Source organism: Rana temporaria, chromosome 1, assembly GCF_905171775.1.
Source record: "Rana temporaria chromosome 1, aRanTem1.1, whole genome shotgun sequence".
In the NCBI taxonomy this organism is placed as follows: Eukaryota; Metazoa; Chordata; class Amphibia; order Anura; family Ranidae; genus Rana; species Rana temporaria.
In genome coordinates this window covers 200,366,152-200,382,654 of record NC_053489.1, presented here as the reverse complement: position 1 = coordinate 200,382,654, position 16,503 = coordinate 200,366,152, and the positions used below count along the sequence as shown (strand labels likewise).

At 43.4% G+C, this 16,503-nt stretch overlaps 1 protein-coding gene across 6 annotated transcripts in view; it reads right to left on the bottom strand.

Annotated features, from left to right (window-relative positions):
* LOC120935641 (E1A-binding protein p400-like) overlaps positions 1–16,503 on the bottom strand; it is a 290,514-nt gene that overhangs the window by 178,334 nt on the left and 95,677 nt on the right. For all 6 annotated transcript variants that reach the window (XM_040347697.1, XM_040347694.1, XM_040347700.1 and 3 more), the window contains 4 exons: positions 15,050–15,104; positions 13,118–13,207; positions 11,825–11,935; positions 7,446–7,657 (listed from right to left, as the gene is read on the bottom strand). In XM_040347697.1, coding sequence (XP_040203631.1) covers positions 7,446–7,657; positions 11,825–11,935; positions 13,118–13,207; positions 15,050–15,104 — 468 coding nt within the window. The remainder of the gene's footprint in view (positions 1–7,445; positions 7,658–11,824; positions 11,936–13,117; positions 13,208–15,049; positions 15,105–16,503) is intronic.

Below are 16,503 nucleotides of genomic sequence, written 5' to 3'. Positions count from 1 at the left end.
AGCTGCCCTCATAGGGGCAGGCAGAAATGCTGTTGTGGAACACAAATGTGGTTTGTTGCATGGGTTTTTATTTTGCCAATGGCTTTTTGTTTATTTTTAAATGATGTTCACTTTGATGTATTTGTCTCTGCTGCCTTATTTTATGAAAAAATTGTGAAGATGTTGTGACTTTAAATCTGTTTATTTTGAGTTTTGAAATGTATTTTTGTTTGTGTGTGTTTGTTTGTTTTTTTTCTTTCCTTGTTTTGTTGACCAATAAAAATTACTTTAAAATTTTGAAGTTTGTTTTTTGTAACTTTTTCATGCAACATATTTTGACAGCTGCAGCTGAACTAGGTTAGGGCCTAACAAATAGGGTTGCCACCTCATCCCTTTAAAAAGGAACACATATTAATTACACAGGTTCTGTGGCTAATTAAGGAGGTAATTAGACTCATTTGGTGCCTTACCTGCATTAAATTAACCTCAGAACCTGTGTAATTCATACGTGGTCCTTTTTAAAGGGATGAGGTGGCAACTCTACTAACAAATTAGGTGTGATTTTTGTCTAAGCTTCTTTCCTGGTGTGTAATCATGAAATGTTTGCCATGTTTATTCCCCATGACTTTAAAGACAAAAACTGGTAAGTATTTTCTTTTAACTGTAGTGGTCCTCAGCCCTCAAGTACCCCCGACAGGACATGTTTTGTGGATTTCTCTTATCAAGAATTGCTGTCCAGACTGTCTTTTAAAGCACATGTGCAAGATGAAGGAAAACCTGCAAACATGGCCTGTGGGGGGGGGGTTGCTATTGGTGGACAGGCTTGAAGTGCTGATTTACAGCACTGTGCTTAAATCTAGCGCAAGGCAATCCTATTCTAATTGTGGGTGTTTGAGGGAAGCCAAGGTGTTGAGCTTTGTGTCCCTTTTCTTAAAATTGGCTTCACTTCCTGTCACACAGCTGAACAGGAAGTGAGGTTAAAACCCTACCAGTGTCTTTTCTTGGGGACACAGGTCAATCTAACTAGTGTCCCCATTAAGCAAATTGCACTCCAGCACTGCTGTGTACACCCCAAATCATGGGTCTTCAAACTACGGCCCTCCAGTTGTTCAGGAACTACAATTCCCATCATGCCTAGTCATGTCTGTGAATGTCAGTGCATTACAAGGCCTCATGGGATGTGTAGTTCTACAACAGCTGGAGGGCCGTAGTTTGAGGATCCCTGCCCCAAATGATTATTTAGTTTGGGGTTTAGTAAAGGCAAAGCCACTCTGCAGTACAAGCATAGTTGCTGAAAATCAGAGGAAGCACTGATGGTTTTAACATCCAATCCTGTAGAAGCAAAGTTGTTTTGTTTTCTTTCTTCCTTGCTTTGCACTTGTAGTGCAAAGTGGATTTGCCTTTAGTAAATGGACCCCAAAGTCCAAGATCCCTAATAATTTGGGGTGTACACAGCAAAATGCTAGAGTGCAATTTACATAATGGGAAACTATTTAGATTGATCTCTGTGTCCCCAAGAAAAGATATTAGTAAGGTTTTACCCTCACTTCCTGTTTGGCTATGTGACAGGAAGTGAATGAATTAGAAAGGGTGAAGACACCTCACAAATGTTGTCACTATCAGGGGTGCAGACATCCCCAAAAAAATGAGCAGATAATACTTATTTGCAAATTAATAATTTTTTAGTTAACATTGGGTGGGGTGCTCTAACACACACATTCATACATATTAGCCACGCTGTATCTTGGCCTATTGGCATGGTTATATTTTCTTAGGGCTCTCAATAAAACTCTATGAAATTTGTGTTTAAACTAGAACCAGGGGCGGACTGACAACTCATGGGGCCCCTGGGCAATAGAAGATTATGGGGCCCCTCTGGCTTACAGATGACCACCACGCCAGGAGGTAGTGCAGAGGCGGGCAGCTAAAATCTTGGGATATTCACATTAAAAGCATGTCATTTTCGGACATATCAGGGACAGATCTAAAAAAAACACAGATTTTTACATACTGTCCCTGGTTTTACTGAGCCTGGCAACCCGGATGGGGCCCCCTAGTGGCATGGGGCCCTCGGGCAGTGCCCGAGTGACTCAATGGTCAGTCCGCCCCTGACAAGAACTATAATCAACACGTTTTATTTTCTTAAATTTTTGATAGAGTGAGGGAGGGTTATAGGCCCTGTCAGTTTATTTTGTATTATCTGTGTCCAATTGGGGAGATTTGCCTTCACTTCCTGCCCCATAGCCAAACAGGAAGTGAGAGAAAAACTATGCAAATTAACCTAAATATACTACTGCATATTAGGGCTTATTTAGACCGGATCCGATTTACAGCTTGTTTTTATATTGTGGGAGGAAACCCACGCAGGCACAGGGAGAACATGCAAACTCCATGCAGATGCTGTCACGGGCGGGATTCGAACCAACGACTCTTTTGCTGCTAGGTCAAAGTGCTATACTCTACACCACTGTGCTGAACGAACATGATTGCAGCTGAAAGCATGAGATCTTTTATTTTTATTTTCAATACCATGCTTTCCAGCCTCATTGACCCCGCCTCTCTCCATAAAGAGGACCTGTCACACACTAGTCCTATTACAAGGGATGTTTACATTCCTTGTAATAGGAAGAAAAGTGATCCAAAATCAAAAAAAGTGTCAAAAAAGTGCAAGAATAAAAATATGAGGTAAAAAAAAAAAAAACGCCCCTGTACCTAGAAGCTCGCACTCAGAAGCAAATATCCATGTAAGTCCCGCCCACATATGTAAACACCATTCAAACCACACATGTGAGGTATTGACGCGTGCGTTAGAGCGAGAGCAATAATTCTAGCCCTAGACCTCCTCTGTAACTCTGAACTGGTCACCTGTAAAAAAAAAAAACAAGCATCGCCTATGGATATTTTTATGTCCCGAAGTTTGGCGCCATTCCATGAGTGTGTACTAGGGTTGTCCCGATACCACTTTTTTAGGACCGAGTACAAGTACCGATACTTTTTTCAAGTAGTCGCCGATACCGAATACCGATACTTTTTTTTAATGTCATGTGACCGTTTTCAAACCACAATACAGACCAAAGATATTTTCTTTAGAATTATGAAGAACTGGTACATCATGGTGTGGGGCTGTTTTTTAGCATACGGTACTGGAAAACTACATATCATTGAAGGAGTGATCGCTGTCAGTGCAGCTCATCGGTGCCAGTGCCCAAAAGTGCAGCTAGCCAGTGCCACCTATCAGTGCAGATCAGTGCCCATTAGTGCATCAGTGCAGGGAGGCAGCTTATTAGTGCATCTTATCAGTGCCACCCAATCAATGCCAGTGCCACCTATCAGTGCCATCCATTTATGAGTGCCATTCAATCAATGCCAGTGCCACCTATCAGTGCCATCCAATGGTGCCATCCAATTTGTGTTCGATGTCAAAAAAAAAAAAAAAAAAAAAAAGTATTCTATTTTGGTATCGGGAGTATTTGCGCGAGTACGAGTACTAGTGCAAATACTCGGTATCGGTCCCGATACCGATACTGGTATCGGTATCTGGACAACCCTAGTGTGTAATATTAAAGCGTGACAAGTTAGGTATCTATTTACTCGGTGTAACATCATCTTTAACATTATCCATAAAAATTGGGCTAACTTTACTGTTTTTTTTTTTTAAATTCATGAACCCTGTTTTTTTTTTTGGGCCAAAAAAAAGGCGTTAGAAAAATTATTGCGCAAATACCGTTGGAAATCAAATAAAAAATGACCGCTAACTTTATTCCCTAGGGTGTCTGCTAAAAAATTATATATAATGTTTGGGGGTCCTGATTAATTTCCCAGGAACAAAATATAATTTTTACATGAAGGAGAGAAGTGCCAGAATAGGCGCGGTATGGAAGTGGTTAAAGTGAAATAATAAAAGTGAAATATTCCTTTAAATTTCATACAGGGGGGGAGGGGGGTACACGCATGTTTCCCGTGCTTAGAACTGTCCCTGTACAAGATGTCATTTCTGAAGTGAAACAAAAAAAAGGAAGTTTAAAGTACTCATGGCTATAAAGAATACAGTCATTGCTCATTAAAAATAATCAAAAAAAAAATGGGGGTCCCTCCAAATTAAATTACCAGGCCCTTCAGGTCTGCAATGGATATTAAGGGGAACCCCGCCGTAAAAAAAACCCCAAAAAATGGCGTGGGGTCCCCCCAAATATCCATACCAGACCCTTCAGGTCTGGTGTGGATTTTAAGGGGAACTCCACCCCAAATTGAAAAAAAAATGGCGTGGAGTCCCCCTAAAAATCCACACCAGACCCTTATCCGAGCACGTTGACCTGGCCGGCCGCAGAAAAGAGGGGGGGACAGAGTGCGCCCCCCCCCCTCTCCTGAACCGCACCAGGCCACATGCCCTCAACATGGGGAGGATGTTGATGGGGACAAGGGCCTCATCCCCACAACCCTTGCCCGGTGGTTGTGGGGGTCTGCGGGCGGGGGGCTTATCAGAATCTGGAAGACCCCTTTAACAAAGGGGACCCCAGATCCTGCCCCCCCCCTATGTGAAATGGTAATGGGGTACATTGTACCTCTACCATTTCACCCCCAAAAAAATGTCAAAAGTGTTAAAAATGACAGTAGCCGGTTTTTGACAAATCTTTTAATAAAATCTTCTTTTCTTCTTTCCTTCGGGTTTCTTCCGCTGCTTCTTTCTTGGGTCTTCTCGTCCACATCTTGCCCGACGTCTTCTTCTATCTTCTCCGTCCGTCCTTCAGCCTTCTGGTCCCGCATCTTGCCCGTTGTCTTCTCCGGTCTTCTTCTCCGTCCGTCCGCCAGCCTTCTCGTCCACATCTTTTTCTTCCCCGGACGCCGCGATTGAATTTGATTTGGCCGCCGTGTTCCCGCTCCTGGGACCCGCCCCCCTCTGACGCCACAAGTAAACTCATATGAAAGTCTGCGTGTGGCATATGTGCGTCAGAGGGGGGCGGGGTCACATGAGTGTGACACGGCGGGAACTTCTTCTCCGGGCGGCGCGCTTGAAATTGAATTCCCCCGCTGTGTGACGCTCTGTGACCCCGCCCCCCTCTGACGCACATGACCTTCTAAGGAGTTTACTTGTGGCGTCAGAGGGGGGCGGGTCCCAGGAGCGCAACACGGCGGCCAAATCAAATTCAAACACTGGGTCTGGGGATGTGGACGAGAAGGCTGGCGGACCGAGAAGAAGACCGGAGAAGACACAAGATGCGGACGAGGAGGCTGGCGGACGGACGGAGAAGAAGACCGGAGAAGACAACGGGCAAGATGCAGGACCAGAAGGCTGAAGGACGGACGGAGAAGATAGAAGAAGACGTCGGGCAAGATGTGGACGAGAAGACCCAAGAAAGAAGCAGCGGAAGAAACCCGAAGGAAAGAAGAAAAGAAGATTTTATTAAAAGATTTGTCAAAAACCGGCTACTGTCATTTTTAACACTTTTGACATTTTTTTGGGGGTGAAATGGTAGAGGTACAATGTACCCCATTACCATTTCACATAGGGGGGGGGCAGGATCTGGGGGTCCCCTTTGTTAAAGGGGTCTTCCAGATTCTGATAAGCCCCCCACTCGCAGACCCCCACAACCACCGGGCAAGGGTTGTGGGGATGAGGCCCTTGTCCCCATCAACATGGGGACATCCTCCCCATGTTGAGGGCATGTGGCCTGGTGCGGTTCAGGAGAGGGGGGGGCCGCACTCTGTCCCCCCCTCTTTTCTGCGGCCGGCCAGGTCAACGTGCTCGGATAAGGGTCTGGTGTGGATTTTTAGGGGGACTCCACGCCATTTTTTTTTCAATTTGGGGTGGAGTTCCCCTTAAAATCCACACCAGACCTGAAGGGCCTGGAATGGATATTTGCCGGGAACCGCACGTCTTTTTTTTTTTTGTTTTTACGGCGGGGTTCCCCTTAATATCCATTCCAGACGTGAAGGGCCTGGTAATTTAATTTGGGAGAACCCCTACACATTTTTTTGTTTGTTTTATGAATGAATCCCTTTAGAATTGTCAGAGCCGACAATTCATTATAGCCGCGTGTGAATTTTTAAATGACTTTTTTCCTTCTGAATGTCATTTTGTGCAGGGGCAGTTCTAAGTGCGGGAAAAATGCGCTATTTCACATGCTGACATTACACCCCCCCTAGGTACGAAATTTAAAGGAATATTTCACTTTTATTGTTTCACTTTAAGAATTATTAATTTCACTGCTCCCGGAAAAACGGCCGTTTTTAAAAAAAAAAAAAAACATTGATACATGTTCCCTGGGGCAGGACTGAGGTCCCCAAACACTTTTTAGGACAAAACTAGCAGATTAGCCTTTAAAATGAACACTTTTGATTTCTCCCATAGACTTCTATAGGGAGTTCGGCGAGGCTTTACATATTACTTTCAATGCGCCGGCTGCTACGCTGGTTCATGCGCCTAATTAAGGCTTCACCCGGCGCACTAATTAAGGCATGAACCAGCGCAGCGCACAGAGCATAGTAAATCAGGCCCTTTGTATCTACAATATAAAGTAGTGAGTGTACAGCTTGTATAACAGTGTAAATTTCCTGTCCCTCAAAATAACTCAACACACAGCCATTAATGTCTAAATCTGAAGAATGTTATACAGGACAGTCAATGGAAGAAGGTGTGGAACTCTTGTCATTTGGAAGCTCAACCAGCCAAAAGTAAAAGGCATATCACAAAACTGAGCACATTGCCTGAAACTAGACAAAAATACCTACGTTTTGATGTATAAACAAGTAGATCTTGTGGGCGTGAGAGCAATTTATAGAACAGGAACAAAAGATTATTTTTTTAAAGCTCTGTGCTGTAGCGATGACATCATCCACTCTAACCAGCCCCATAGACACTGTTTAATCTCTAAAGTTTCCTGAAATGCTCACTAAACGTAAACAGCTTTTTCACAAAAACTGTAAAAGATATCAAACTGAAAAGAAATAGCAGGATAGCAGAATATTTTGTGAACATTTTAAAGTTTGTTTGGCATCTGTAGGTGAAAGTATGAAGGAGCTGAAACTTTTGGGAGCGGAAGGAGATTTTAAGGATTTGAAGCATGCTCTCATTGACTTCAATGTTAAAAAAAAAAAAAAAGTGTTAAAAAGCTTAATATTTTAAAAAGTATAAATAAAAAAATTGAAGAAGTCCCATCATTAGCTGAAAGAGTTCAACATTTTAAAAAGTTGAATGGTTTTAATAGCTAAATGTATGCAGAAGTTACGCAGAGCCAAAAAACATACGGAAAAATAAAAACCGAATAACAATTTTGGGAATGCTTGGAGAGCATTCCCACTAATTAAGATGTTCTCTATCTAAACTCTGATGGTATTCATCGGAAATACTCAGATGGGGCATAAACACGGTTGGAATTTTCGATGGAAAAAGTTTGCCTGACTTTTTCCATCGGAAATTCCGATCGTGTGTACGGGGCTTAAAAGAGAAGGATAAATACAGTTCTTACCGCACATGTAACACGAGAACTTCCACTGGGAAAAAGCAACTCTGCTGCTCTGGCCACATCTTCAACATCTCTGGTGTGTTTTCTAGAACTCAGAAGAGCTGTATTGGACCTGTCAACTGATCTATACTGGTCCGTACCCAGCAGAGAGTCAATGAGAACAGTTGTACAATGTTTCTGGGGCATGTCCGCTTCCCCTGGGTGTTCTCTGATATCTACAACAAGAAAAAGGAACACATTATTCCACAGACAAATGTTCTCTAAAATAAGTTCACTAAAGCCTGCCGTTTTCACAAAAACCATGGCCATAAAATGGTCAATATTAGCCTTTTAAAAGAACAACAAATTTACCACGTAGGGGTCACCCATATAGATTCTGGGATCCATGGCTAGCGATGCTGGGTCTAGACCCCTTTTCTCTTGCATCATTCAGGTTACTACAGTATTAGCCCAGACTGAGATAAATACATTAGGCCGGATTCACATACATCAGCGAATATTTCTGTCGGCGTAGCGCATCTCATATGCGCTACGCCGACGTAACACAGAGAGGCAAGCACAGTATTCACAAAGCACTTGCTCCCAACGTTGCGCCGGCGTAACGTAAAATCCTAGGCGTAAGCCGGCCTAATTCAAAGTAGGTGGAAGTGGGCGTGATCCATTTAAATTAAGCGTGACCCCATTCAAATGATGGCCCGAACGAACGGCGCATGCGCCTTCCCATGGACGTATCCCAGTGCGCATGCTCAGAATCACGTCGAATATACTCCCTAAGATACGACGGCTCAATGCCTACGACGTGAACGTAACCTACGCCCAGCCCCATTCACGTACTACTACGTAAACGACGTAAAATACGACGGCTGTTCCCTGGTCCATACCTTTACATGAGTTGCACCTCATAGATGGGGAATAACTATACGCCGGACGTAAGCCTTACGCAAACCGCGTATATTATGCGCTGGGCGCACGTACGTTCGTGAATCGCTGTATCTCCCTCATTTGCATATTTGCAATGAGGCGGCCAGCGTAAATATGCGCCCAAGATACACCGGCATAGGAAAGTTACGTCGGTCGGAGGAAGCCTATTTTCAGGCGTATCTAGTTCTATGGGCACAGCGCATAGATACGACGGCGCACATTTACACTTACGCGGCGTATCTGTAGATACGTCGGCGTAAGTGCTACGTGAATCCGGGCCATTGTACCCAGGGATAATTAACCTTCTCACTGTTATCATATGTCTGTCACAGAGTGAGGATAAAGCTATGTGATAATTGTCTGGTATAATAGTTACACTTATCACATGTACAGTTGTATTCAAAATTATTCAACCCCCACTGAAATTGATTGTTTTGGCCAGTTTGACATTGATTTTGATCATTCAGTCATCCTGCTTACAATTAAATCAAAGAGGCACGTGTAGGTCAGACAAATATAACATAACATTTATAATGAAATAACCACAAATGTCTTTTCTGTGCTCACATCATTATCAGTTTTATTCAACCCCCAAGTGACATTCAATCTTAGTACTTAGTACAACATCCTTTTACAGTTATAACAGCTTTTAAACGTGAAGCATAGCTTGACACAAGTGTCTTGCAGCGATCTACGGGTATCTTTGCCCATTCGTCATGGGCAAAAGCCTCCAGTTCAGTCACATTCTTAGGCTTGCGCACTGCAACTGCTTTCTTTAAGTCCCACCAGAGGTTCTCATTTGGATTTAAGTCTGGTGACTGCGATGGCCACTCCAAAATGTTCCAGCCAGATTAACTGCAACCATGCTCTAGTGGACTTGGAGGTATGCTTGAGATCATTGTCCTGTTGAAAGGTCCAACGTCTCCCAAGTCTCAGGTTTGTGACGGACTGCATCACATTGTCATCCAATATCTCCTGGTACTGAAGAGAATTCATGGTACCTTGCACACGCTGAAGCTTCCCTGTACCTGCAGAAGCAAAACAGCCCCAAAGCATGATTGACCCCCCGCCATGCTTCACAGTAGGCAAGGTGTTCTTTTCATCATAGGCCTTGTTCTTCCTCCTCCAAACATAGCATTGATCCATGGGCCCAAACAGTTCTAATTTTGTTTCATCAGTCCACAGATCACAATCCCAAAACTTCTGTGGTTTGTCCACATGACTTTTGGCATACTGCAGTCGACTCTTCTTATTCTTTGGAGACAGCAAGGGGGTGCGCCTGGGAGTTCTGGCATGGAGGCCTTCATTTCGCAGTGTGCGCCGTATTGTCTGAGCAGAAACTTCAGTACCCACATCTGACAAATATTTTCTCAGGTCCTCAGCAGTCACACGGGGACTTTTCTCCACTCAGGTAGCGCACAGCAGTCAAAGTCAGCATCTTCTTTCTGCCACAACCAGGTAGCGTTTCAACAGTGCCCTTTGCCTTGAATTTGCGAATGATGCTTCCTATGGTGTCTCTTGGTATGTTTAACATCTTTGCAATCTTCTTATAGTCATTGCCCTTCCTGTGAAGAGTAATCACCTCTTCTCTTGTCTTCCTGGACCATTCTCTTGACTTCACCATGTTTGTAACCACACCAGTAAATGTCTAGAAGGAGCTGAGTATCACAGTCATTTTAAAGCTGCCTAATTGGTGCTTATTAGGCTTTATTGCTGCTCCCTGACATCCACAGGTGTTTTCAATACCTGATTGAAAACACTTCAATGAACCTCTGTTCTTCAGAGTGGTAGTCTTTAAGGGGTTGAATAATTGTGTAAATGAAGAATTCACAAAATAAACATTTACTACTGTATTACAAAGCCAATTGATGTAATTTTAGCTGCATATGGTTCTTTAAGAAGTCCTTGTAGGATTTCATTCTGAATACAATTACAAATGTACACTAAATTCCCTAAAACCCTTTACAGCATTGGGGGGTTGAATAATTTTGAACAAAACTGTAAATGCTGATGGGTTGTGGTTTCATTTTGCTGCCACTTTGTTCAGGTGTTTTCTCTCTCTTTTTTTTTTCTTCTTCTCTTGCTCCTAATTTTAGTTTTTTATTTCTTAATTGCCAAACTTGTGATGTCTCATGTTCTAGAGACCGGGTGAGGTCTTCCACATTCAATCTCCTGATATTATGAAACAGTTATTTTTCTTTGTTATATTTGTTATGACGGTTGTGTCATACAGCTGGTGAATGCCCTCTCTGATATTCGACTAATGTGTATTCTTTGTATGCGTGTTTTTTTAAAAGGTTAATACTCCTCAATAAAAAAAAATGAAAAAAAAGCCTGTTGTTTAACTGGCCACTTTCATCCCCTTCCTGCCCGGGGCCAATTTTAAGCTTTCAGCGCTGTTGCACTTTGAATGACAATTGCGTGGTCATGCAACGCTGTACCCAAGTTAACTTTTTATCATTTTTTTGAGTCAGATAAAGTTTTCTTTTGGTGGTATTTAATCATCACTGGTTTTTTTTGTAAAAAAAAAACGAAAAAAGACCAAAAAAAATGTTTCTATTAGTTCCTGTTATAAAATGTTGTTTATAAGTAATTTCTCACTTCACCGATGAGGCTGCACTGATGGGCACTGATGGACATTGATAAGGTGGCACTAATGAGGAGGCAGCACTGATAGGCGGCACACATATATACGGCACTGATATGCAGCACTGTTAGACAGCACTAATGGCCAATAAAAGGGAGCACTGACTGGTATTACTAATGGGTACTGATTGGAATCAATGATGGGCACTGCTGCAGGGCACTGACTGGCATTACTGCTGGGCACTGTTTGGGCTGCATTTATAATCAGGGCACTGAAAATCGGTGCCCTGATTATCTGTGCAGGTCTCCCCTGTGAGGAAATGCTGATCGGTTCTCCTCTCCTCATACACTGTCAGTGTGAGGAGAGGAAAGCTGAAAACCAGCATTTCCTTTTTTACATGTGATCAGCTGTGATTGGACACAACTGATCACATGGTTAAAGAGTCTCGCCATCGGCTCTTTACAGTGATCAGGTATGCGCCGTGTTCGAGGGACACAGTGCGCCGCTGATCGTCGCGAAAAAAACGCTGGCAAGAGTGGGAAATCATATAACATTGTTCCAGAACGAGAGAGCCACCTTGCACTAGTCAGTTTACTATATGATGGGCAGGAGGTGGTTTAAAAGATTTACAGCTGCAAAAATGCTTATGTATACTAAAAATATTTAGACATGGCCACAATGCCTTTCCCAATGTAGAATCATTGGGTTTGCAAGTTGAAACTGCTAAATAAGGTCAACCAGCACTACGTGTTCTAGGAATCACCCCTCATACAACAAACACCGCTAGCTATACCAAGAAGATTCATACTTTCTCATCAAGGCTAGAAATCGTCTTCAATAAAAGATGTGTGATTAAAGACATTTATATACATACCTTGACTAGATTTCCTCCCTTCTTCATTTTGGTTGAAAACATGGGGCCAGTGAAAATTCTCATCATAAGCACCTTCATATTCCTTCACTAAATCATCTAGTGGTAGATCAGCTGTAAGTATATAAAAATGAGCATCAATTAGTAATATAAACCTAGAATGGCAAGAACAGTAATAAAATACAAATAAAATGGTGATTTTGTTCAGGGGGTGGCACCGTCCCCAGGCAGAAGGGTAGAGGTGGCCCCACCTGTGATTGACAGCCCCTGTCCTCCAAACTCCTCCCTCCGCCCTGCCTACCCAGGGCACCGCTGACGCGATTGGAAGGTCCCGGAAAACTCCAGGGCTGATCCTCAGCCATGGTGGGCTGGGCTGGGAACTCCACATCCTACACTGACAGTATCTCTGCTGCTATCGCTGCTACATGCCTGCTGATCAGTATCTCCGCTGGATTCATGTACAGATAAAACTTCAATCTGCACTGTGTGCAGCTAACGTTTGTAGTTCTGACCTGTGAAATACTCATATTGGAAAGGCAGCAGAGCTGCAACAGCCAGCTACACATTATGCAGATTGAGGATGTGTCTGTAAAAGATTCCAACTCCAGCTGTGTGTAGTGTGGGAAGGAGCAGTTCTGCTGAGAGCGACAGTGACCCTATCCTTTGCCCTACTGACCTCTGTCCTATGCCCTGCACTACTGACCCCATCCTTTGCCCTACTGACCCCTGTCCTTTACCCTGCTGACCACATATGTGGCACTTGGACGAATCATTTCCCAAGGTCTGATGAGGAAGCCGCAGCTGTTCACTGTGAATGGCTGCAGCTTCCTCATCAGACCCTGAGATAAGAACGGTATACCATGGCTGAGGTGATGCACCATGTGTCCCCCCTATGGACGGCGTGACAATATCAGGTTGCTTTAAACTGACTTCATTTGCAGACTGAAGTTCATCAGTTTGATCTGTAAATGAATGAATAGAAAGATACAATGCTTGTTTTTATCTGTCTCTTTTAGTGCTGAGTAATGTTGTTGATAATGCAGGCTGCTTTTTTTGGACAGCTGTGAGCAGGGGAACTGCTCTGTACATTTTACATAAATTGTGGAAATGTTGGATTAAGATCATGTGGGGGGTCGAATCGAGATCACAATCTTTTAATGATTAATCGTGCAGCTCTAATTACTCATGTTCTGAGCTTCATGTCAGAAAGACTCAGTAAATCAGACATTTGGTATAAATTATGTTTGTAGAACAGGTGGACAGGAAAGCTCAGCTTTCATAACTAAATTACAATACCTTCTCTAATTAATTCAGTCAGTTCAGCCTGGTGGTCTACACTGCTTTCTTTGGTTTCCTGTTCTGCAATGGTTTCCTCTTCATCATCACCTAAAATCAGATTATTCAGAAATCAGAGAATACACTTTGGTGAACAAATCGTGACTTCAGAAGATACAAAGCTACAGATTAACAGATTTCTGGTGCATGCAGGTTGCATTTGTGAGCTTGATATGCTTTTTGGATCAGTCACCATCATGGGTGATTCTGTCCTCTTAGCTTCATCAAGCTGCTTTTGCATTCTTATTGCCTGGGAAGGGGAGATAAGCAACTCTGACACAAACAAGAGCCTGTGCACACAGGCCCTAAGGTTACCTATAGACAGCCCTAATATCATAATAATTTGACAGCTTAAACTGACAGATAGGGGATGATGGGTTATGTAAAATGTATTCGGGGAAGAATATGCACCTTTCTGATTGTAGAAAATGTTTGTTATTTCAAACAGAGCATTTTAGAAGAGAAGTACGGGGGGGAAAAATTCCCATTATCATACTTACCTAGGTAGATTCAGCATCACACTGATGCTGCATTTTTCCCCTGCCACCTCTGCACTGAGAACTGAGCCATTGAACACCGCCGATGGCTCGGTTCTCTCAGGTCCCCAAGCAGAGAGCTGCTGCCTGTCAGTCAGCAGCTTTCCTTCTCTGGTCCTTCCTGCGGCTCGCTAAGAGGCTGAGACAGCCATCAGTCCAGTCACCTGGTGGATCCAAACTCCCAGAGTCGGAATGACGCGGTGCCTGGACTGATCTGTGTGACGTCAGCAGACAGCGGACTTCAGACCGATCTCTGCTGAAAACAGGTCACAGGAGTACAGAACGATCTGCATTCCTGTGACTCCTATAAGAAGCCCAGGCAAACAAGCTCAGGCTGGACTTCTCCTATAAACCTGCTGCCTCTGCAATTGGCACACATTCTTTTTTTTACTATTGGGGACGAGGAAGTACATATTTAAGTATGTTCTAGCTCTGTTTATTACAGCCTACAACTTGACAGACAGAATTCTCATCTCCACCCATCCACTGACATATCAACTGCTGTATGGCCACTCTAGAATGTCAGAACATATTGAGGGGAAATGGGTAGGGGCCCCTAGTAAGAATGCAACAGAATGCAAAAAGTTTCAGATGCTGACACTAATGCCCTGTACACATGGTTTACCTGACATGCCAAAACCCGCTGTTTTTCCCGACGTGATTCCTCTCAAGCCTTCCTTGCATACACACGTTCAGTCAAAAAAACGCTTGACCAAAGCGTGGTGACGTCCAACATGTATGACGGCACTATAAAGGGGACGTTCCATTCAAATGGCGCCACCCTTTGGGCCGCTTTTGCTGATCCTCGTGTTAGTAAAAGTTTGGTGAGAGATGATTTTAGCCGTGTGCTTTTCAGTCCATTACAGCGTGACGAATGTGCTATCTCCATTACGAACGCTAGTTTTACCAGAACGAGCACTCCCGTCTCATACTTGATTCTGAGCATGCGTTTTTTTCCCCTCGGAAAAGCATACACACGAGCGGTTTTTGCAACGAGAAAAAGACTGACAGGAAACACAACGAGAAAAAATAGAGCAGGTTTGAATTTTTTTGCGGGCAGTTTTCTCGTCGGGAAAACTGCTAAGGAGCATACACACGACCGGTTTTCCCGACCAATCTAAAAAATGACAGTTTTCTCGCCGGGAAAACGGGTCGTGTGTACGAGGCATAAGAAACAGGATAGAGATGTAAACGCAGGCAAGCAAAAGCACAAAGATTAACACAGAAAAACAGTGATACATTTACTTATATTATAATTTTAGTATGCTTATACTTTTTACATTAGAATCACTTTTGTTCTTTTAGGTATTATGCCAGAACATTGTTAAGGGGAAGAACATTTTTAAGACTAGCAGACCTTCGCCATCACTCCAAGAGGAACTTGCTTTTCTCTTTCTCCAACTTGGTGATGCCTGACAAGAGACAGAAACATGATGTCATGATAAACCTGTTTGTTTATATCTAAAACAATGCTTTATTATTGCAATATATACACCTGCACCTGCATGATGTAATGTGTGGTCTTGCCCATTACATACACCAACTTCTGTTTCCTGCTTTGCATTAGTACAGTGTTTGTACATTACCATTCAAAACAATGCACTCCTTATATGGCTGATATCTTATATTGTAAGAGCTGTTAAGAGAGACACATACCGGTAATTATTTGAGTCTTTTAAAAATCCCTTAAAGTGCATGTAAACCTGATTTATGAAATTTGAGCCGAGCACATGTATCTGCAGTGTTTTGTTATCTCTCTTCAAAGCCCTGAGTCATGTGGCTCTCTCCTGCCCCATTCTTCTGTTATCAGCCTGAGAACTCCTGAAAGGCTCTCAGAGACAGGAGCCTGAAGTTTGTGTTGTGGAAGGAGCTAGAAATAGATTAGCACACAGTTGGACTATTCAGATGCAAGCTCTGCTTGTGTGGGGAGGGGGTGTGTGCCTTTCCTCCAATCAGCTGTCTCACAGTGTATAGCAAGTATCTACACCCAGTGCTTAATGAGGAAGTGAAAATTCTAAATGAACTAACAGTACATACAGAATCTCACAAAAGTGAGTACACCCCTCACATTCTTGTAAATATTTTATTATATCTTTTCATGTGACAACACTGAAGAAATAACACTTTGCTACAATGTAAAATAGTGAGTATACAGCTTGTATAACAGTGTAATTTCTTCAGTGTTGTCACATGAAAAGATATAATGAAATATTTACAAAGATGTGAGGGGTGTACTGACTTGTGTGAGATAGACACACAGATTTGCTATAAAACGTATGTAGTGAGATTTGTTTCTTCCCTGTGTATCATCTGAGGCTGTTCACTTCACTGGGTATATGGAAGGGTTTACATCCAGTTTAACCACTAGCCGACCAGCCGCCGTCATTCTACGGCGGCAGGTCGGCTCTCCTGGGCGAGACCACGTCATTCTAAGTCGGCTCTTTGAGCCGCCACTAGGGGCACGCGCGCGTCCCCCGCTCGCCCCCGACTCCCGTGCAAGTGTGCCCGGCGGGAGCGATCGCCGCCGGGCACCCGCGATCGCTCGTTACAGAGCGGGGACCGGGAGCTGTGTGTGTAAACACACAGCTCCCGGTCCTGTCAGCGGGGGAAACGCTGATCTTCTGTTCATACAATGTATGAACAGAAGATCAGTGTTTCCCCTAGTGAGGCCACCCCCCCCCACAGTAAAAACACACAAGGGACATACTTAACCCCTTCCCCACCCCCTAGTGTTAACCCCTTCACTGCCAGTGGCATTTTTATAGTAATCCAATGCATTTTTATAGCACTGATCGCTATAAAAATGCCAAT